A 23,955-nucleotide genomic window follows, 5' to 3' on the forward strand; every position below is an offset into this window, starting at 1 on the left:
CCCCAACACCATCATTAAATTTGCCGATGACACAACAGAGGTAGGCCTGATCATCGGCAACGACAAGACAGCCTATAGGGAGGTGGTCAGAGACCTGGCCGTGTGGTGCCAGGACAACAACCTCTCCCTCAACGTGATCAAGACTAAGGAGATGATTGTGGACTACAGGAAAAAGAGGACCGAGCACGCCCCCATTCTCATCGACGGGGCTGTAGTGGAGCAGGTTGAGAGCTTCAAGTTCCTTGGTGTCCACATTACCAACAAACTATCATGGTCCAAGCACACCAAGACAGTCGTGAAGAGGGCACGACAAAACCTATTCCCCCTCAGGAGACTTTAATAACTCTCCCTACATGTACATACTACCTCAACTAACCGGTGCCCCCGCACATTGACTCTGCACCGGTACCCCCCTGTATATAGCCTCGCTATTGTTATTTGACTGCTGCTCTTTAATTACTTGTTACTTTTATCTCTTATTCATATCTGTTTTTTTGGAAATTGCTTTGTTGTTTAGGGGCTCGTAAGTAAGGATTTCACTGTAAGGTCTACGCCTGTTGTATTCGGCGCATGTGACTAATACCATTTGATTTGATTTGATTTGAATCTCTACTTGGCTGCCAAGTGAGTCCCATTGAGACAGGAATCTATTTTTGAATCTATTTTTGACTGCCGACGTGGATTTGAACTTGAGACTGTTATTTCCCTCCACAGTGTTGTCTGTACAGTTGCAGCCCCATGCAGAGAGCTTGGTGATGGGGAGGCAATGTGCAGTCTGTCTGAGCGCTGATCCATGGCAACCCTTCGTCCCGCTCGCCGCGCATGACAGAGCGCAGGATTGCACGCTAACGTCGCCCACCGCCGTTCCCTCTGCGCTTCCCTCCCTCCGCTACAAACACTGGCCAGCTGACTCCTTCTCTATCTTTCATTTTCTCTGTTTGGAAGCTTTTCATTTCTCCGCTCCGTCTCCATCCACTACTACGCCACATGTTTCTCTCTGCTCAGTCAAGCGTCACTTCAACTGGCACTCTCCCTCTCTCCCGCTCTGTCTCTCATCCTCCTCCTCTCTATCTCCCTCAGTCCTCTTCCCGCTCTCCTCCTGCTCTCCTCCGTATCATCCCTCTCCCTCCAGCATCATCCCTGTTTATCATCCTCTCCTCCATCTCCCTCCAGTATCATCCCTCTGCCTCCAGTATCATCCCTCTCCCTCCAGTATCATCCCTGTTCATTATCCTCTCCTCCATCTCCTCCATCTCCCTCCAGTATCATCCCTCTGCCTCCAGCATCATCCCTGTTCATTATCATCTCCTCCCTCTCCCTCCAGTATCATCCCTGTTCATCATCCTCTCCTTCATCTCCTCTATCTCCCTCCAGTATCATCCCTCTGCCTCCAGTATCATCCCTCTCCCTCCAGTATCATCCCTGTTCATTATCCGCTCCTCTTTTTCCTCCATCTCCCTCCAGTATCATCCCTCTGCCTCCAGTATCATCCCTCTCCCTCCAGTATCATCCCTCTGCCTCCAGTATCATCCCTCTCCCTCCAGTATCATCCCTGTTCATCATCATCTCCTCCATCTCCCTCCAGTATCATCCCTCTCCCTCCAGTATCATCCCTCTGCCTCCAGTATCATCCCTCTCCCTCCAGTAACATCCCTGTTCATCATCATCTCCTCCATCTCCCTCCAGTAACATCCCTCTGCCTCCAGTATCATCCCTGTTCATCATCATCTCCTCCATCTCCCTCCAGTATCATCCCTCTGCCTCCAGTATCATCCCTCTGCCTCCAGTATCATCCCTCTGCCTCCAGTATCATCCCTGTTCATCATCATCTCCTCCATCTCCCTCCAGTATCATCCCTCTCCCTCCAGTATCATCCCTCTGCCTCCAGTATCATCCCTCTCCCTCCAGTAACATCCCTCTGCCTCCAGTATCATCCCTCTCCCTCCAGTATCATCCCTCTGCCTCCAGTATCATCCCTGTTCATCATAATCTCCTCCATCTCCCTCCAGTATCATCCCTCTCCCTCCAGTATCATCCCTCTGCCTCCAGTAACATCCCTGTTCATCATCATCTCCTCCATCTCCCTCCAGTAACATCCCTCTCCCTCCAGTATCATCCCTCTGCCTCCAGTATCATCCCTCTCCCTCCAGTATCATCCCTCTGCCTCCAGTAACATCCCTGTTCATCATCATCTACTCCATCTCCCTCCAGTAACATCCCTCTCCCTCCAGTATCATCCCTCTGCCTCCAGTATCATCCCTCTCCCTCCAGTATCATCCCTCTGCCTCCAGTAACATCCCTGTTCATCATCATCTACTCCATCTCCCTCCAGTAACATCCCTGTCCCTCCAGTATCATCCCTGTTCATCATCATATCCTCCATCTCCCTCCAGTATCATCCCTCTCCCTCCAGTATCATCCCTCTGCCTCCAGTAACATCCCTGTTCATCATCATCTCCTCCATCTCCCTCCAGTAACATCCCTCTCCCTCCAGTATCATCCCTCTGCCTCCAGTATCATCCCTCTCCCTCCAGTATCATCCCTCTGCCTCCAGTAACATCCCTGTTCATCATCATCTACTCCATCTCCCTCCAGTAACATCCCTCTCCCTCCAGTATCATCCCTCTGCCTCCAGTATCATCCCTCTCCCTCCAGTATCATCCCTCTGCCTCCAGTAACATCCCTGTTCATCATCATCTACTCCATCTCCCTCCAGTAACATCCCTGTCCCTCCAGTATCATCCCTGTTCATCATCATATCCTCCATCTCCCTCCAGTATCATCCCTCTCCCTCCAGTATCATCCCTGTTCATCATCCTCTCCCTCCAGTATCATCCCTGTTCATCATCCTCTCCCTTCAGGATCATCCCTGTTCATCATCCTCTCCCTCCAGTGTCATCCCTGTTCATCATCCTCTCCCTCCAGTATCATCCCTGTTCATCATCCTCTCCCTCCAGTATCATCCCTGTTCATCATCCTCTCCCTTCAGGATCATCCCTGTTCATCATCCTCTCCCTCCAGTATCATCCCTGTTCATCATCCTCTCCCTCCAGTATCATCCCTGTTCATCATCCTCTCCCTCCAGTATCATCCCTGTTCATCATCCTCTCCCTCCAGTATCATCCCTGTTCATCATCCTCTCCCTTCAGGATCATCCCTGTTCATCATCCTCTCCCTCCAGTATCATCCCTGTTCATCATCCTCTCCCTCCAGTATCATCCCTGTTCATCATCCTCTCCCTCCAGTATCATCCCTGTTCATCATCCTCTCCCTCCAGTATCATCCCTGTTCATCATCTTCTCAGAGCGTGTGTTTGGAAGGAGTCCAGTCAGAACAGGGGTCCTTCAAAGCTTCAAAGGTCCCTGCCGCTGCTACTGTCAGAGGATTGTACACACACTGCTGACTGGGCAGATATACTGTAGAGGACAGGAGAAACCCAGCAGTAGGGATGAAACCATACAGAGTCAATGGACAGAATCTCAGGTCTGAGCTGTATATGCTCAGGAGCTTGACCTAAAATGGTTGGTAATGGAGTTGGTACACACACACACACACACACACACACACACACACACACACACACACACACACACACACACACACACACACACACACACACACACACACACACACACACACACACACACACACACACACACACACTGATGTCTAGAGAGACTAGTAGTATACATCAAGCCTGCAGCTGGAGCCTTTGTTGATATGGCAGAATGTTCAGGTCTATACATGGTGTTTGGTTCCAGGGAATAATAGAGCTTATAAGGAGAAAAATATCCCACTCTTATCAATAGACACGCCATTCATTCTAGTCTCTCCTGGGGACCCAAAGGAGCCATGCTCATATCTGTGACTCTAATCACTTAGCGAGGGTGCTTGGGTAAAAAGCATTAAAAACAGGGGTTCTGAATGAAGTTTCCATCTGCAGTTTGGATGCACATTATGCATTCCACAGTCCGTGTGTGGCTATGTGACAGAGAATAGGTATGTAGAGTGAAATAGCTGTCACCTACTAGATTTAACTCCCTTTCTATAGAGCCCTTGGGAGTGTTCGAAAACAGTCCGAATGATTAGCATTGAAGAGGGAACAACACACAGAGAGAGAAGGAGAGAGAGAGAGAGAGAGAGAGAGAGAGAGAGAGAGAGAGAGAGAGAGAGAGAGAGAGAGAGAGAGAGAGAGAGAGAGAGAGGGACAGAGAGACAGAGAGAGAGAGAGAGAGAGGGACAGAGAGAGAGAGACAGAGAGGGACAGAGAGATAGAGACACAGAGAGACAGAGAGAGAGAGAGAGACAGAGAGAGAGAGAGAGAGAGAAAGAGAGAGAGAGAGAGAGAGAGAGAGAGAGGGACAGAGAGACAGAGAGAGGGACAGAGAGACAGAGAGAGAGAGAGAGGGACAGAGAGATAGAGACACAGAGAGACAGAGAGAGAGAGAGAGAGAGAGAGAGACAGAGAGAGAGACAGAGAGACAGAGAGAGAGAGAGAGAGACAGAGAGAGGGACAGAGAGAGAGAGGGACAGAGAGATAGAGGGACAGAGAGATAGAGAGAGAGAGGGGGGGGGGCTGACGACACTCGCCAGGGCCTGACTGTGATGTCATCTCTCCGAGACATGTCTCTCAGCAGATCAATATGGTTTATGGGAGGCAAAATAGTGGGACTTTTGGAGTGTGTGTGTGTGTGTGTGTGTGTGTGTGTGTGTGTGTGTGTGTGTGTGTGTGTGTGTGTGTGTGTGTGTGTGTGTGTGTGTGTGTGTGTGTGTGTGTGTGTGTGTGTGTGTGTGTGTGTGTGTGTGTGTGTGTGTGTGCTTGCGTTGCGTTGCGTTGCGTTGTGGTGTGGTGCGTCCACAAGTTTATTTTCTATTAAAGAAAGATTAAATATTTGTCTTTGTGCTCTATAAAGTCAAAGAAGACTACTACCTGGCTGTGTTGTGTTGGCTTGTCTGCCTCACAGACAGGAGAGGCAGTCTCTACCTGGCTGTGTTGTGTTGGCTTGTCTGCCTCACAGACAGGAGAGGCAGCCTCTACCTGGCTGTGTTGTGTTGGCTTGTCTGCCTCACAGACAGGAGAGGCAGTCTCTACCTGGCTGTGTTGTGTTGGCTTGTCTGCCTCACAGACAGGAGAGGCAGCCTCTACCTGGCTGTGTTGTGTTGGCTTGTCTGCCTCACAGACAGGAGAGGCAGTCTCTACCTGGCTGTGTTGTGTTGGCTTGTCTGCCTCACAGACAGGAGAGGCAGCCTCTACCTGGCTGTGTTGTGTTGGCTTGTCTGCCTCACAGACAGGAGAGGCAGTCTCTACCTGGCTGTGTTGTGTTGGCTTGTCTGCCTCACAGACAGGAGAGGCAGCCTCTACCTGGCTGTGTTGTGTTGGCTTGTCTGCCTCACAGACAGGAGAGGCTTGATATTGCGCTATTCTCCATAATTCATGTTTATGTATGATCCCACCTGTCAGAATCAATGGGGGAACAACAGATCTGTGTGGGGTAGAGAACACAATCAAATTAAACTAAATGACACTCGCTGATTTCAGGGGAAACCGGGTGGAAATTGAGACATCCAAAAACGGCGCCGGAAGACAACGAGAAAACGAGGGGGGCAACGGCTGGGTGGAGAGACACTTGGTTAATCCAAGAATAATGTATTGTGATGGAGTCTGACCTTTTGTGGGCTAGTATCAAGTATGGAGATTTAATTAGTGTGTGGCAGGCGGAGACCACTGCGGCTGCACCTTGAATGGCACCCCATTTCCCTACATAGTGCACTATGGGCTCTGGTCAAAAGTAGTGCACTACATAGGGATTAAGGTGCCATTTGGAACACGGCTGTGTTTTAATGAAGCCAGATCCAGAGGATGTGGAGGGGACTGAATCACCAGACGACACTGATTAAACTCCAATCACCCCTCAACTCATAAAGACGGCAGCCCGGAACAGGACACAATATACAAAGGTTGATCAAATTAAGAGACGGAAGGAAGAAGAGCCATTATCAAAAAGAAGAACATCAAACATGAACTTAGTCCAGATGATTGTTGCCTTCCGAGCTGCTTTCAAGTGGGGGAGAGATAGAGGGACTGACAACGGAGTAGAATCATCTCATTCATTGGAAATAATTCAGAATGTGAAGTCGGCGTGGATGACAAATGTAGAAGAATATCCGTTAGCGTGCTACTTAACGACATGTCATTTATGATCATTAGGAAGTGAGGAGTGAGGGCGAGGAGGACCGCAGTCATGTGACAGGGGTGTACACGCGAACTTGTCTCTCCTCTCTGTAAGAAGCCTAGAGTGGTGAGAGAACCACTCAACTAGCCTTGTTTAGAGCAGAACAGGAGAGAGAGAACCACTCAACTAGCCATGTTTAGAGCAGAACAGGTGAGAGAACCACTCAACTAGCCATGTTTAGAGCAGAACAGGTGAGAGAACCACTCAACTAGCCATGTTTAGAGCAGAACAGGTGAGAGAACCACTCAACTAGCCATGTTTAGAGCAGAACAGGTGAGAGAGAACCACTCAACTAGCCATGTTTAGAGCAGAACAGGCGAGAGAGAACCACTCAACTAGCCATGTTTAGAGCAGAACAGGTGAGAGAACCACTCAACTAGCCATGTTTAGAGCAGAACAGGTGAGAGAACCACTCAACTAGCCATGTTTAGAGCAGAACAGGTGAGAGAGAACCACTCAACTAGCCATGTTTAGAGCAGAACAGGTGAGAGAACCACTCAACTAGCCATGTTTAGAGCAGAACAGGTGAGAGAACCACTCAACTAGCCATGTTTAGAGCAGAACAGGTGAGAGAACCACTCAACTAGCCATGTTTAGAGCAGAACAGGTGAGAGAACCACTCAACTAGCCATGTTTAGAGCAGAACAGGTGAGAGAGAACCACTCAACTAGCCATGTTTAGAGCAGAACAGGTGAGAGAACCACTCAACTAGCCATGTTTAGAGCAGAACAGGTGAGAGAACCACTCAACTAGCCATGATTAGAGCAGAACAGGCGAGAGAGAACCATTCAACTAGCCATGTTTAGAGCAGAACAGGCGAGAGAGAACCACTCAACTAGCCATGTTTAGAGCAGAACAGGAGAGAGAACCACTCAACTAGCCATGTTTAGAGCAGAACAGGAGAGAGAGAACCACTCAACTAGCCATGTTTAGAGCAGAACAGGAGAGAGAGAACCACTCAACTAGCCATGTTTAGAGCAGAACAGGCGAGAGAGAACCACTCAACTAGCCATGTTTAGAGCAGAACAGGCGAGAGAGAACCACTCAACTAGCCATGTTTAGAGCAGAACAGGCGAGAGAGAACCACTCAACTAGCCATGTTTAGAGCAGAACAGGAGAGAGAGAACCACTCAACTAGCCATGTTTAGAGCAGAACAGGAGAGAGAGAACCACTCAACTAGCCATGTTTAGAGCAGAACAGGAGAGAGAGAACCACTCAACTAGCCATGTTTAGAGCAGAACAGGTGAGAGAGAACCACTCAACTAGCCATGTTTAGAGCAGAACAGGAGAGAGAGAACCACTCAACTAGCCATGTTTAGAGCAGAACAGGTGAGAGAGAACCACTCAACTAGCCATGTTTAGAGCAGAACAGGTGAGAGAACCACTCAACTAGCCATGTTTAGAGCAGAACAGGAGAGAGAGAACCACTCAACTAGCCATGTTTAGAGCAGAACAGGAGAGAGAGAACCACTCAACTAGCCATGTTTAGAGCAGAACAGGAGAGAGAACCACTCAACTAGCCATGTTTAGAGCAGAACAGGAGAGAGAGAACCACTCAACTAGCCATGTTTAGAGCAGAACAGGCGAGAAAGAACCACTCAACTAGCCATGTTTAGAGCAGAACAGGAGAGAGAGAACCACTCAACTAGCCATGTTTAGAGCAGAACAGGAGAGAGAGAACCACTCAACTAGCCATGTTTAGAGCAGAACAGGAGAAAGAAAGAGAACCACTCAACTAGCCATGTTTAGAGCAGAACAGGAGAGAGAACCACTCTACTAGCCATGTTTAGAGCAGAACAGGCGAGAGAGAACCACTCAACTAGCCATGTTTAGAGCAGAACAGGCGAGAGAGAACCACTCAACTAGCCATGTTTAGAGCAGAACAGGAGAGAGAACCACTCAACTAGCCATGTTTAGAGGAGAACAGGAGAGAGAACCACTCAACTAGCCATGTTTAGAGCAGAACAGGCGAGAGAGAACCACTCAACTAGCCATGTTTAGAGCAGAACAGGAGAAAGAGAACCACTCAACTAGCCTTGTTTAGAGCAGAACAGGAGAGAGAGAACCACTCAACTAGCCATGTTTAGAGCAGAACAGGCGAGAGAGAACCACTCAACTAGCCATGTTTAGAGCAGAACAGGCGAGAGAGAACCACTCAACTAGCCATGTTTAGAGCAGAACAGGAGAAAGAGAACCACTCAACTAGCCTTGTTTAGAGCAGAACAGGAGAGAGAGAACCACTCAACTAGCCTTGTTTAGAGCAGAACAGGAGAGAGAGAACCACTCAACTAGCCATGTTTAGAGCAGAACAGGCGAGAGAGAACCACTCAACTAGCCATGTTTAGAGCAGAACAGGTGAGAGAGAACCACTCAACTAGCCATGTTTTAGAGCAGAACAGGCGAGAGGAGAACCACTCAACTAGCCATGTTTAGAGCAGAACAGGCGAGAGAGAACCACTCAAACTAGCCATGTTTAGAAGCAGAACAGGAGAGAGAACCACTCAACTAGCCATGTTAGAGCAGAACAGGAGAGAGAGAACCACTCAACTAGCCATGTTTAGAGCAGAACAGGAGAGAGAGAACCACTCAACTAGCCATGTTTAGAGCAGAACAGGAGAGAGAGAACCACTCAACTAGCCATGTTTAGAGCAGAAACAGGAGAGAGAGAACCACTCAACTAGCCATGTTTAGAGCCAGAACAGGCGAGAGAGAACCACTCAACTAGCCATGTTTAGAGCAGAACAGGGAGAGAGAACCACTCAACTAGCCATGTTTAGAGCAGAACAGGTGAGAGAGAACCACTCAACTAGCCATGTTTAGAGCAGAACAGGATGAGAGAGAACCACTCAACTAGCCATGTTTAGAGCAGAACAGGAGAGAGAACCACTCAACTAGCCATGTTTAGAGCAGAACAGGAGAGAGAGAACCACTCAACTAGCCATGTTTAGAGCAGAACAGGAGAGAGAACCACTCAACTAGCCATGTTTAGAGCAGAACAGGAGAGAGAGAACCACTCAACTAGCCATGTTTAGAGCAGAACAGGTGAGAGAGAACCACTCAACTAGCCATGTTTAGAGCAGAACAGGCGAGAGAGAACCACTCAACTAGCCATGTTTAGAGCAGAACAGGCGAGAGAGAACCACTCAACTAGCCATGTTTAGAGCAGAACAGGAGAGAGAGAACCACTCAACTAGCCATGTTTAGAGCAGAACAGGAGAGAGAGAACCACTCAACTAGCCATGTTTAGAGCAGAACAGGGAGAGAGAACCACTCAACTAGCCATGTTTAGAGCAGAACAGGGGAGAGAGAACCACTCAACTAGCCATGTTTAGAGCAGAACAGGAGAGAGAGAACCACTCAACTAGCCATGTTTAGAGCAGAACAGGAGAGAGAGAACCACTCAACTAGCCATGTTTAGAGCAGAACAGGGGAGAGAGAACCACTCAACTAGCCATGTTTAGAGCAGAACAGGAGAGAGAACCACTCAACTAGCCATGTTTAGAGCAGAACAGGAGAGAGAGAACCACTCAACTAGCCATGTTTAGAGCAGAACAGGAGAGAGAGAACCACTCAACTAGCCATGTTTAGAGCAGAACAGGAGAGAGAGAACCACTCAACTAGCCATGTTTAGAGCAGAACAGGAGAGAGAGAACCACTCAACTAGCCATGTTTAGAGCAGAACAGGCGAGAGAGAACCACTCAACTAGCCATGTTTAGAGCAGAACAGGAGAGAGAGAACCACTCAACTAGCCATGTTTAGAGCAGAACAGGCGAGAGAGAACCACTCAACTAGCCATGTTTAGAGCAGAACAGGAGAGAGAGAACCACTCAACTAGCCATGTTTAGAGCAGAACAGGAGAGAGAGAACCACTCAACTAGCCATGTTTAGAGCAGAACGGGGAGAGAGAACCACTCAACTAGCCATGTTTAGAGCAGAACAGGAGAGAGAACCACTCAACTAGCCATGTTTAGAGCAGAACAGGAGAGAGAACCACTCAACTAGCCATGTTTAGAGCAGAACAGGAGAGAGAACCACTCAACTAGCCATGTTTAGAGCAGAACAGGAGAGAGAGAACCACTCAACTAGCCATGTTTAGAGCAGAACAGGAGAGAGAGAACCACTCAACTAGCCATGTTTAGAGCAGAACAGGAGAGAGAGAACCACTCAACTAGCCATGTTTAGAGCAGAACAGGAGAGAGAACCACTCAACTAGCCATGTTTAGAGCAGAACAGGGAGAGAGAACCACTCAACTAGCCATGTTTATGCAGAACAGGAGAGAGAACCACTCAACTAGCCATGTTTAGAGCAGAACAGGAGAGAGAACCACTCAACTAGCCATGTTTAGAGCAGAACAGGAGAGAGAACCACTCAACTAGCCATGTTTAGAGCAGAACAGGTGAGAGAGAACCACTCAACTAGCCATGTTTAGAGCAGAACGGGAGAGAGAACCACTCAACTAGCCATGTTTAGAGCAGAACAGGCGAGAGAGAACCACTCAACTAGCCATGTTTAGAGCAGAACAGGCGAGAGAGAACCACTCAACTAGCCATGTTTAGAGCAGAACAGGAGAGAGAGAACCACTCAACTAGCCATGTTTAGAGCAGAACAGGGAGAGAGAACCACTCAACTAGCCATGTTTAGAGCAGAACAGGGGAGAGAGAACCACTCAACTAGCCATGTTTAGAGCAGAACAGGTGAGAGAGAACCACTCAACTAGCCATGTTTAGAGCAGAACAGGCGAGAGAGAACCACTCAACTAGCCATGTTTAGAGCAGAACAGGAGAGAGAGAACCACTCAACTAGCCATGTTTAGAGCAGAACAGGAGAGAGAGAACCACTCAACTAGCCATGTTTAGAGCAGAACAGGAGAGAGAACCACTCAACTAGCCATGTTTAGAGCAGAACAGGAGAGAGAGAACCACTCAACTAGCCATGTTTAGAGCAGAACAGGAGAGAGAACCACTCAACTAGCCATGTTTAGAGCAGAACAGGCGAGAGAGAACCACTCAACTAGCCATGTTTAGAGCAGAACAGGTGAGAGAGAACCACTCAACTAGCCATGTTTAGAGCAGAACAGGCGAGAGAGAACCACTCAACTAGCCATGTTTAGAGCAGAACAGGAGAGAGAGAACCACTCAACTAGCCATGTTTAGAGCAGAACAGGAGAGAGAGAACCACTCAACTAGCCATGTTTAGAGCAGAACAGGCGAGAGAGAACCACTCAACTAGCCATGTTTAGAGCAGAACAGGCGAGAGAGAACCACTCAACTAGCCATGTTTAGAGCAGAACAGGAGAGAGAGAACCACTCAACTAGCCATGTTTAGAGCAGAACAGGAGAGAGAACCACTCAACTAGCCATGTTTAGAGCAGAACAGGAGAGAGAGAACCACTCAACTAGCCATGTTTAGAGCAGAACAGGAGAGAGAGAACCACTCAACTAGCCATGTTTAGAGCAGAACAGGAGAGAGAGAACCACTCAACTAGCCATGTTTAGAGCAGAACAGGTGAGAGAGAACCACTCAACTAGCCATGTTTAGAGCAGAACAGGTGAGAGAGAACCACTCAACTAGCCATGTTTAGAGCAGAACAGGCGAGAGAGAACCACTCAACTAGCCATGTTTAGAGCAGAACAGGTGAGAGAGAACCACTCAACTAGCCATGTTTAGAGCAGAACAGGTGAGAGAGAACCACTCAACTAGCCATGTTTAGAGCAGAACAGGTGAGAGAGAACCACTCAACTAGCCATGTTTAGAGCAGAACAGGCGAGAGAGAACCACTCAACTAGCCATGTTTAGAGCAGAACAGGAGAGAGAGAACCACTCAACTAGCCATGTTTAGAGCAGAACAGGCGAGAGAGAACCACTCAACTAGCCATGTTTAGAGCAGAACAGGCGAGAGAGAACCACTCAACTAGCCATGTTTAGAGCAGAACAGGAGAGAGAGAACCACTCAACTAGCCATGTTTAGAGCAGAACAGGCGAGAGAGAACCACTCAACTAGCCATGTTTAGAGCAGAACAGGTGAGAGAGAACCACTCAACTAGCCATGTTTAGAGCAGAACAGGAGAGAGAGAACCACTCAACTAGCCATGTTTAGAGCAGAACAGGCGAGAGAGAACCACTCAACTAGCCATGTTTAGAGCAGAACAGGTGAGAGAGAACCACTCAACTAGCCATGTTTAGAGCAGAACAGGTGAGAGAGAACCACTCAACTAGCCATGTTTAGAGCAGAACAGGAGAGAGAACCACTCAACTAGCCATGTTTAGAGCAGAACAGGTGAGAGAGAACCACTCAACTAGCCATGTTTAGAGCAGAACAGGTGAGAGAGAACCACTCAACTAGCCATGTTTAGAGCAGAACAGGTGAGAGAGAACCACTCAACTAGCCATGTTTAGAGCAGAACAGGAGAGAGAACCACTCAACTAGCCATGTTTAGAGCAGAACAGGAGAGAGAGAACCACTCAACTAGCCATGTTTAGAGCAGAACAGGAGAGAGAGAACCACTCAACTAGCCATGTTTAGAGCAGAACAGGAGAGAGAACCACTCAACTAGCCATGTTTAGAGCAGAACAGGAGAGAGAGAACCACTCAACTAGCCATGTTTAGAGCAGAACAGGTGAGAGAGAACGAGGGAGTGAAGAGAAAGGAGAGAATTTCCTGCGTCTTCTTTTTTCTCTCTTATTCCTGCTGACACGGTGAACATGTCGATGAAGGAGCAGGCTTTTTCTTCTATAGGTCACATGCCATTTCACAATGATCTATGGACCCGGCCCCGGCCCAGACTGATACTGTTGAGCATGCATTATGTGGTTCAGTCGAGCGGAGACACATCCTCCTCCTCTGTCTTGTCCTGATGCAGCTCCTTTACCGACAAGAGGTACAGTGGTGCCCGCTGGAAACCAACTGAGGCCTGACCTCGCAACACAAGCTTTAATAGGTATTTCCACGGCTGGGCTGGACAGCTATAGGCCCACTGTTGACTCACTAGGGGGGAATCAAGCTGTACCATAGTAACCTTTCTAAATGTCCTGAAGCCTAAAATGTCTGTCGCTGTGACATTGATGTGGAAGCTGTTATGGACAAATCCTAACTTGAGTTACGCACTTCTGGGTCGGGGAAATCAAGCGTTGATGTCAACGGGAGATTTGTACAAAGCGTATTGATTGCACCACCTGCTGCTGGCACAGGGATGGAGTAAAAACTCTGCATACGTTCACATCTCCATTCATACGTTCTGATCGAAAGGCAACGAATCCAAGCAACACCATCTAGGAAAACCAATCACATCACTGAGAGTAAACTACCGCCTGCTTCAGCCAATCGACTGTAGCTCCCTGTAATCTGACATCCAATCACCTCAGAGCGTTCAACGTGGTTCACCTCTACCTCTGAGCTTTTCTGTAATTCCATATCTGTATCGTATCCCCCGAGTCCTTCCATTTCTCTGTTCTTGAAGTAGCTGCATGCTGCCAGGTTCCAACCCACAGGAACTATTCTAATCCAACACTAAGTTCACCGGCAGATTTAACAGCCCACATGTATCTGGGATACCTTCTGATGTTATGCTTTTTCAGATATATATAACTTAACCTACTAAATAGTTTTTTTTAATGATAAATTGCTTATCTTTGGCTGAAATTCACTTTAGTCAATTAAGCTCTCACAAGCCAGCTAATATAATTGTGTTTCTGTGTGTGTTTCTGTGTATTTCTGTGTGTGTTTCTGTGTGTGCGTGTGTGCGTGCGTGCGTGCGTGCGTGCGTGCGTGCGTGCGTGCGTGCGTGCGTGCGTGTGTGTGTCTGTGTGTGCATGCATATATCGTCTGCTCCTCTGTACAGCCAAGCTACTCTAATGAGCCTAGGGGCAGTTCATCCACTCTATAATTGGGGGGAAAACATATGATGTGAAAAATACGACAAGAGAGCTTGAAAAGAAGAGAGGACCAGAGGGGGAGAGAAATAAAGAGAGAGAGAGGGAGAGAGAGGGAGAGAGAGAGAAAGAGAGAGAGAGTGAGAGCAAGAGCGAGAGAGAGAGGGGGAGAGAGAGAGAGAGAGGGGGGCTTATCTTGATCTCTCTCTGTGGTTCTATGGTTCCTCATTAGACTTTTATATGAGCACAAACCCAAAGCTACTAGCTGCTGTTGCTTCTCTGCCATGCAGTCTCTCTCCTCTCTGCTCTAAAGCCCTGTGTTTGGAGCCTGTGACTATCTTGGCTGCTGCATTTGGAGGGAAGAGAGCGAATGATGACTTGAACTACATTTCTGGCAACATTCAAGATGTGGCGTGCTGGGGGGGCGGCGTTCCCCTTCATGCATTATTGAAAAGAGAGCGAGGAATTAATTGGAGACTAACAACCGGGATTTGTGTAAAATGATCAGTGTGATACTAGGGAGACATCTCCCCCACACATACACAGCTACTGTAGCAGGTTATCTCTCTCTCTCTGTCTTGTGTCATCCCCCATCTCTGTATCTTGTCATACAACATGTTCCCTTTGTGCAAAGATCCAAGAACAACACAGACGCCCCGCCATTTACCTCTAATCACTTACTAATTTGTGTGTGTTTACGTGTACGTGAGTGTATGTGTATGTGTGTGTGTGTGTGTGTGTGTGTGTGTGTGTGTGTGTGTGTGTGTGTGTGTGTGTGTGTGTGTGTGTGTGTGTGTGTGTGTGTGTGTGTGTGTGTGGGTTTGTGTATGCATGTGTGAGTGCGTGCATGTGTGTGCCTGCCTCTATATATGAACATGTGTTTGAAGTCATATCCCTGTAAATCCAGGCAATCATTTATGCAATCCCCCTCCTTGATTATCAATCATTTCAAAACCTTCAGAGATCATGTGTTTTAGTGGTGTTTTTCTTTGCCGTATAATCAAAGTGCTTCTCCCTGCCTTTAAGGGAAAAGGGCCTAGTATCCATAGTGACGGAGCGGCCAGGGGAGAGTAAGGACCATCCATCTCCAGGCTGGGGCTTTGTGACGGCAACCGCCTCTAATTTATACCGCAGCCGCCAAACTGTGGCGCGTGCTGAAATGGCACCATTCCTCACCGCTAACCCGTATCCCCCCCCCCCCCCCACCCCGACGATGGCGCACGCCGCCACTGATTTATCCCTCACCGGAAACATCAGGAGCAGAACACAGCACGCCTCTGATACAAGTCTGTGTTCTTCAGTTGAGATAGTCTCTCTGATTCATACTGTAAAAAGGAAGAGAGGGTTGACATGTGGGAATCATACTGTAAAAAGGAAGAGAGGGGTGGCATGTGGGAATCATACTGTAAAAAGGAAGAGAGGGGTGGCATGTGGGAATCATACTGTAAAAAGGAAGAGAGGGTGGCATGTGGGAATCATACTGTAAAAAGGAAGAGAGGGGTGACATGTGGGAATCATACTGTAAAAAGGAAGAGAGGGGTGGCATGTGGGAATCATACTGTAAAAAGGAAGAGAGGGGTGGCATGTGGGAATCATACTGTAAAAAGGAAGAGAGGGGTGGCATGTGGGAATCATACTGTAAAAAGGAAGAGAGGGGTGACATGTGGGAATCATACTGTAAAAAGGAAGAGAGGGGTGACATGTGAGAATCATACTGTAAAAAGGAAGAGAGGGGTGGCATGTGGGAATCATACTGTAAAAAGGAAGAGAGGGGTGCATGTGGGAATCATACTGTAAAAAGGAAGAGAGGGGTGGCATGTGGGAATCATACTGTAAAAAGGAAGAGAGGGGTGGCATGTGGGAATCATACTGTAAAAGGAAGAGAGGGGTGCATGTGGGAATCATACTGTAAAAAGGAAGAGAGGGGTGCATGTGGGAATCATACTGTAAAAAGGAAGAGAGGGGTGCATGTAGGAATCATACTGTAAAAAGGAAGAGAGGGGTGGCATGTGGGAATCATACTGTAAAAAGGAAGAGAGGGGTGGCATGTGGGAATCATACTGTAAAAAGGAAGAGAGGGGTGCATGTGGGAATCATACTGTTAAAAGGAAGAGAGGGGTGCATGTGGGAATCATACTGTAAAAAGGAAGAGAGGGGTGACATGTGGGAATCATACTGTAAAAAGGAAGAGAGGGGTGGCATGTGGGAATCATACTGTAAAAAGGAAGAGAGGGGTGGCATGTAGGAATCATACTGTAAAAAGGAAGAGAGGGGTGGCATGTGGGAATCATACTGTAAAAAGGAAGAGAGGGGTGGCATGTGGGAATCATACTGTAAAAAGGAAGAGAGGGGTGCATGTGGGAATCATACTGTAAAAAGGAAGAGAGGGGTGGCATGTAGGAATCATACTGTAAAAAGGAAGAGAGGGGTGCATGTGGGAATCATACTGTAAAAAGGAAGAGAGGGGTGCATGTGGGAATCATACTGTAAAAAGGAAGAGAGGGGTGGCATGTGGGAATCATACTGTAAAAAGGAAGAGAGGGGTGACATGTGGGAATCATACTGTAAAAAGGAAGAGAGGGGTGCATGTGGGAATCATACTGTAAAAATGAAGAGAGGGGTGACATGTGGGAATCATACTGTAAAAAGGAAGAGAGGGGTGCATGTGAGAATCATACTGTAAAAAGGAAGAGAGGGGTGGCATGTGGGAATCATACTGTAAAAAGGAAGAGAGGGGTGCATGTGGGAATCATACTGTAAAAAGGAAGAGAGGGGTGGCATGTGGGAATCATACTGTAAAAAGGAAGAGAGGGGTGGCATGTGGGAATCATACTGTAAAAAGGAAGAGAGGGGTGGCATGTGGGAATCATACTGTAAAAAGGAAGAGAGGGGTGGCATGTGGGAATCATACTGTAAAAAGGAAGAGAGGGGTGCATGTGAGAATCATACTGTAAAAAGGAAGAGAGGGGTGGCATGTGGGAATCATACTGTAAAAAGGAAGAGAGGGGTGGCATGTGGGAATCATACTGTAAAAAGGAAGAGAGGGGTGGCATGTGGGAATCATACTGTAAAAAGGAAGAGAGGGGTGACATGTGGGAATCATACTGTAAAAAGGAAGAGAGGGGTGCATGTGGGAATCATACTGTAAAAAGGAAGAGAGGGGTGCATGTGGGAATCATACTGTAAAAAGGAAGAGAGGGGTGACATGTGGGAATCATACTGTAAAAAGGAAGAGAGGGGTGGCATGTGGGAATCATACTGTAAAAAGGAAGAGAGGGGTGACATGTGGGAATCATACTGTAAAAAGGAAGAGAGGGGTGCATGTGGGAATCATACTGTAAAAAGGAAGAGAGGGGTGGCATGTGGGAATCATACTGTAAAAAGGAAGAGAGGGGTGCATGTGGGAATCATACTGTAAAAAGGAAGAGAGGGGTGGCATGTGGGAATCATACTGTAAAAAGGAAGAGAGGGGTGGCATGTGGGAATCATACTGTAAAAAGGAAGAGAGGGGTGACATGTGGGAATCATACTGTAAAAAGGAAGAGAGGGGTGCATGTGGGAATCATACTGTAAAAAGGAAGAGAGGGGTGGCATGTGGGAATCATACTGTAAAAAGCAAGAGAGGGGTGCATGTGGGAATCATACTGTAAAAAGGAAGAGAGGGGTGGCATGTGGGAATCATACTGTAAAAAGGAAGAGAGGGGTGCATGTGGGAATCATACTGTAAAAAGGAAGAGAGGGGTGGCATGTGGGAATCATACTGTAAAAAGGAAGAGAGGGGTGGCATGTGGGAATCATACTGTAAAAAGGAAGAGAGGGGTGACATGTGGGAATCATACTGTAAAAAGGAAGAGAGGGGTGCATGTGGGAATCATACTGTAAAAAGGAAGAGAGGGGTGCATGTGGGAATCATACTGTAAAAAGGAAGAGAGGGGTGACATGTGGGAATCATACTGTAAAAAGGAAGAGAGGGGTGGCATGTGGGAATCATACTGTAAAAAGGAAGAGAGGGGTGACATGTGGGAATCATACTGTAAAAAGGAAGAGAGGGGTGCATGTGGGAATCATACTGTAAAAAGGAAGAGAGGGGTGGCATGTGGGAATCATACTGTAAAAAGGAAGAGAGGGGTGCATGTGGGAATCATACTGTAAAAGGAAGAGAGGGGTGGCATGTGGGAATCATACTGTAAAAAGGAAGAGAGGGGTGGCATGTGGGAATCATACTGTAAAAAGGAAGAGAGGGGTGACATGTGGGAATCATACTGTAAAAAGGAAGAGAGGGGTGCATGTGGGAATCATACTGTAAAAAGGAAGAGAGGGGTGGCATGTGGGAATCATACTGTAAAAAGCAAGAGAGGGGTGCATGTGGGAATCATACTGTAAAAAGGAAGAGAGGGGTGGCATGTGGGAATCATACTGTAAAAAGGAAGAGAGGGGTGCATGTGGGAATCATACTGTAAAAAGGAAGAGAGGGGTGCATGTGGGAATCATACTGTAAAAAGGAAGAGAGGGGTGCATGTGGGAATCATACTGTAAAAAGGAAGAGAGGGGTGGCATGTGGGAATCATACTGTAAAAAGCAAGAGAGGGGTGACATGTGAGAATCATACTGTAAAAAGGAAGAGAGGGGTGGCATGTGGGAATCATACTGTAAAAAGGAAGAGAGGGGTGCATGTGGGAATCATACTGTAAAAAGGAAGAGAGGGGTGCATGTGGGAATCATACTGTAAAAAGGAAGAGAGGGGTGGCATGTGGGAATCATACTGTAAAAAGCAAGAGAGGGGAATGGGAGAAGCCCTTCCTCCAGACTAAGACTAGACATGTCGTTGCACCGATAGGGACAACTTCCTGTATTTAATCACAGTACAGTCAGACCAGTACAGACTTGTATACACTAGCACAGATCAATGAATGAAGGAATTACTCTTTGTGACCGTACAACTTTTGACACTCCTCAAATGAACTGAAAGAGAGGCGCACAAGCACTAACAAGCTCAGAAAAGTCTGAGGAATTTGAAGAGACCTCAACGCAACGTCATCCATCACTTTAGACCGTTTCCAGAAACATCTATACAGTGCATTAATCACAATGTAACTGCAGATTGCGTGACTTTACGCAGCGCCTTTGTCAATCCTATAGTGTAACTGCAGGAAACTATAGAGAACAGTAGAGATAGCAGGGAAGCTCTTTAGACTGAGAGGCGAGCTCCCCTGCATTAAGACCCACGGATGGGTTTGTTTACTAGCTAATGTTCAGCACAGCATAGCAGCTGTGGATAACCCTGCCTGACTGCTATTCATGTGGCCGTGACTGCTATTCAGTGAAATGTCAATTTCTCGTTTCTTCAGCTTGTCTGCATTTTATCTGAGGAGGAGCGGTAGCTAATATAAACAAAATACTGTTGCGTCACATCGAAGCTCTGCTACTGCTTTGAGAGACACTGATGTAAGATTTAACCTGAAGAGATTAAATTAAATGTGTTACTGAATTGCTAATGCCGCAAAGGAGTGAGGTAAATTATGTTCATTACTTGTAAGTGTGAATTGCCCAACCCTCTAAGACGGATAGAGAAACAGATACCGGAGCTGGTTAACACTTCAAATTAATCCAATGGTGCAGCAGCCCACCCAGAAACATGGCGCCTCTAATACACCTTTAGAGTGAGACAAAACTCTCATTATGGTTCTGTTGTGTAGTGTGGGAGATGAGCCTTCACCTATCATTTAGTAGAACAAAATAAATACTCTGTAAATATGCACCTCTTGTTACTACGTGTTTCATTGTCAGAATGTAGAATAGATTTAACACAGTGTTCTAGTTGAATACAGCTCACTTATGAATCTCTACTCTTGTGTTCCAGCATTGGTAACGCAAGGAAAATCAGACTGTATTCAACATACTATCCACACTGGCTTGTGGTGAATAAAATTGATGTTGAATGACAAGGTCAATCATCAGGACCTTGATTCGATGGATCAGGTGTGAAAATAGTTGCTTAGTAGTGCTGTGTATGTGTGTGTGTGTTTGGTACTCACAGCGCTGCTGCAGCGGATGTCCTTGACCTTGAGCCAGGCCAGGTCCAGCGTGCCCTCGCCCTTGTAGCACGACTGCAGTCGTTCCTTGATGCGCTCGTTGATCTCGCGCAGGGCGAACACGCACAGCGCTGACTCCTGCGAAGCCTCGCGTGGCCGCCGCTTCTGGCCCTTAGAGAAGATGGTGAATAGGACGTCATCGTCGGGCCCCACACCTAGCGAGCGGCCCAATATGGCACCCGCCTTGGAGAGGTAGGCCGCCTGTAGGAGCCGGTACTCCACGCCGCCCTTCACACAGCCCAGGGGTACCTCCACATACGAGTTAAAGGCTGTGTCGTCTTTACACAGCCGGACTATTTTAGAAGTGTACACCTGTTCTCGCCCCGTGGAGGAGGAGCCGGTGGCCGGCCCGTTCCCCATCTCCGGCTGCAGCGTGAGGAAGTAGACGAAGTTACCCGAGCCAAATCCGTAGACGTAGTAGATGTCGAAGTCAGGCACAATGGTGAACGTGTCTGACGGGATCTTGATCATGGATGCCACGAACTCGTCGTGGAAGACGTAGGCGAACATGCCGTCCTCCTCCGAGTTGCGTGCCAGCTTGCGGCTGGAGATGGTAGGGAAATACTCGGGCTTGCCGTCCACTGCCGTGGCCACAAACAGCTTGTCGGGCGATGAGTCCCCGTACGACACGATGACGCCGAACACCGAACCGCTCTCGTTGACCCCGGACAGATAGTGCTCCTTCTTGTGGAAGGGCTCTCCCAGCTTGAACAGGTCGTCCAGACGGAGGAGTTTACAGATGCCCTGATAGAGACTACCACAGGCTAATAGGCGGTTCTCCCGGTAGTCCATCAGCAGCATCTTGTTGACGTTGTTGGTGAGGGACAGCGGCTCGCTGCAGGGCTGCACAATGCGTGGAGGGTAGCACTTGCGGTTGTCCTCGTCGGGGCCAGTCTCGTGATACACCTGTACGTTTAGGTCGGGGGACAGTTTGTAGATGCGGTTGACCGCTCCCAGGTAAACGTTGCCGTTGCGTTCGTCCACGGCCACGTGGTTGAACTTCCACTCTGGGTTCTCGGTGCTGAACGTGCTATAGTCCTCCTCCTTGGCTGCGTCGATGGAGGCGGTGATGATAGTGACGCCGTCGGGGGCATGGGGGAGGGGCCTGGAAGCCAACGAGAGAGCGATGGCCAAGGCCAACAGGAAGCAGCATAGGGTAAGACAGGAAGTCCATGTCCTGGTGTGGTGGGACTCCATGGTCCGCGGTGTCAGGGAAGTCTAGTAGGGGCTCGGTCCAGTACTCTCAGCCAATCCGTGATCAGGCCTCTTTTGGGATTGAGGTCATTCTATACCTGGAGAAGAGAAGAGAAATATGAGGTGGGAAACACAAAAAGACAACATTCCTGCATCTACATAAAGAATCTCCATACACATTTATCATACAGAGTATCAGACATATTTATTATACTGAGTTTCAGATATATTTATCATACAGAGTATCAGACATATTTATCATACAGAGCACTGCACCAATAAAACGGCAATTAGGCAAGTAGAAGAATGAGAGAAGAGAAAAAGAGAGACAGACAGTCGGAAGTTTACATACACCTTAGCCAAATACATTTAAACTCAGTTTTTCACAATTCCTGACATTTAATCCCAGTAAAAATTCCTTGTTTTAGGTCAGTTAGGATCACCACTTTATTTTAAGAATGTGAAATGTCAGAATAATAGTAGAGAGAATAATTTATTTCAGCTTTAATTTCTTTCATCACATTCTCAGAGGGTCAGAAGTTTACATACACTCAATTAGTATTTGGTAGCATTGCCTTTAAATTGTTTAACTTGGGTCAAACGTTTTGGGTAGCCTTCCACAAGCTTCCCACAATAAGTTGGGTGAATTTTTGCCCCTTCCTCCTGACAGAGCAGGTGTAACGGAGTCAGGTTTGCAGGCCTACTTACTCGCACACGCTTTTTCAGTTCTGCCCACAAATTCTTTATAGGTTTGAGGTCAGGGCTTTGTGATGGCCACTCCAATACCTTGACTTTGTTGTCCTTAAGCCATTTTTTCACAACTTTGGAAGTATGCTTGGGGTCATTGTCCATTTGGAAGACCCATTTGCGACCAAGCTTTAACTTTCTGACTGATGTCTTGAGATGTTGCTTCAATATATCCACATAAATTTCCATCCTGATGATGCCATCTATTTTGTGAAGTGCACCAGTCTCTCCTGCAGCAAAGCACCCTCACAACATGATGCTGCCACCCCCGTGCTTCACCGTTGGGATGGTGTTTTTCGGCTTCCAAGCCTCCCTCTTTTTCCTCCAAATATAATGATTGTCATTATGGCCAAACAGTTCTATTTTTGTTTCATCAGACCAGAGGACATTTCTCCAAAAAGTACAATCTTTGTCCCCATGTGCAGTTGCAAACCATAGTCTGGCTTTTTTATGGCGGTTTTGGAGCAATGGCTTCTTCCTTGCTGAGCGGCCTTTCAGGTTATGTCGATATAGGATTTGTTTTACTGTGGATACAGACACTTTTGTACCTGTTTCCTCCAGCATCTTCACAAGGTCCTTTGCTGTTGTTCTGGCATTGATTTGCACTTTTCGCACCAAAGTACATTCATCTCTAGGAGACAGAACGCGTCTCCTTCCTGAGCGGTATGGAAGCTGTGTGGTCCCATGGTGTTTATACTTGCGTACTATTGTTTGTACAGATGAACATGGTACCTTCAGGCGTTTGGAAATTGCTCCCAAGGATGAACCAGACTTGTGGAGGTCTACCATTTTTTTCTGAGGTCTTGGCTGATTTCTTTTGATTTTCCCAGGATGTCAAGCAAAGAGGCACTGAGTTTGAAGGTAGACCTTGAAACACATCCACAGGTACACCTCCAATTGACTCAAATGATGTCAATTAATCTATCAGAAGCTTCTTTAAGCCATGACATCATTTTCTGGAATTTTCCAAGCTGTTTAAAGGCACAGTCAATTTAGTGTATGTAAACTTCTGACCCACTAGAATTGTGAATTATACAAATGTTGGGAAAATTACTTGTGTCATGCACAATGTAGATGTCCTAACCGACTTGCCAAAACTATAGTTTGTTAACAATAATTTTTTGGAGTGGTTGAAAAACGAGTTTTAATGACTCCAACCTAAGTGTATGTAAACTTCTGACTTCAACTTTACATGATCAAGTCCAAACCCATCTGAACCTTTCAGAGAGAGAAAGAAGACATGAAGCGAGACAGTGAGGGAATGAGAAAGAGGGTATAAAGTCTGAGATTGAGGCCTGCTGGGATGAGTGGAGGACTGTGTGTTCTCAGAGGGCTAATGCATGACCCCGGGGGGTTATCTACGGTCATACACCATCTCTGTGTCTCTGCATGGGCCCAGCCCCTTCACACCCCTCAAAGCCCATCACATCCCTCACATCCAGGCTGCTCCACTCCTAATTGATTCTCCCCTCAGAGTGTGATTTGCATGCTTTGGTGATTTTTCCCTCTTTTCTCCAGATAGAACTTCCCACCTGCTGACATGGCTAGGAGACATAGTTCTAACACTCTGGCACACACACACACGCACACACACACACACACACACACACACACACACATACACACAAACACACAACACATACACACACACACACACACACACACACACACAACACACACGCACACGCACACGCACACGCACACGCACACACACAACACACAACACACAACACACAACACACACACACACACACACGCACACAAACAGTTTATGGGTAGAGGTGGAGCGTGCATACACACACACATACAGACAGAGT

At 47.3% G+C, this 23,955-nt stretch overlaps 1 protein-coding gene across 1 annotated transcript in view; it reads right to left on the reverse strand.

The window, feature by feature from the left end:
- Window positions 1–23,955, reverse strand: part of LOC120032105 (plexin-A4-like) — a 311,274-nt gene that overhangs the window by 231,858 nt on the left and 55,461 nt on the right. The window contains exon 2 of the mRNA XM_038978046.1: window positions 20,141–21,489. Coding sequence (XP_038833974.1) covers window positions 20,141–21,394 — 1,254 coding nt within the window. The 5' untranslated portion in view covers window positions 21,395–21,489. The remainder of the gene's footprint in view (window positions 1–20,140; window positions 21,490–23,955) is intronic.

The sequence above is a fragment of the Salvelinus namaycush genome, chromosome 38 (assembly GCF_016432855.1).
Source record: "Salvelinus namaycush isolate Seneca chromosome 38, SaNama_1.0, whole genome shotgun sequence".
Lineage (NCBI taxonomy): Eukaryota > Metazoa > Chordata > Actinopteri > Salmoniformes > Salmonidae > Salvelinus > Salvelinus namaycush.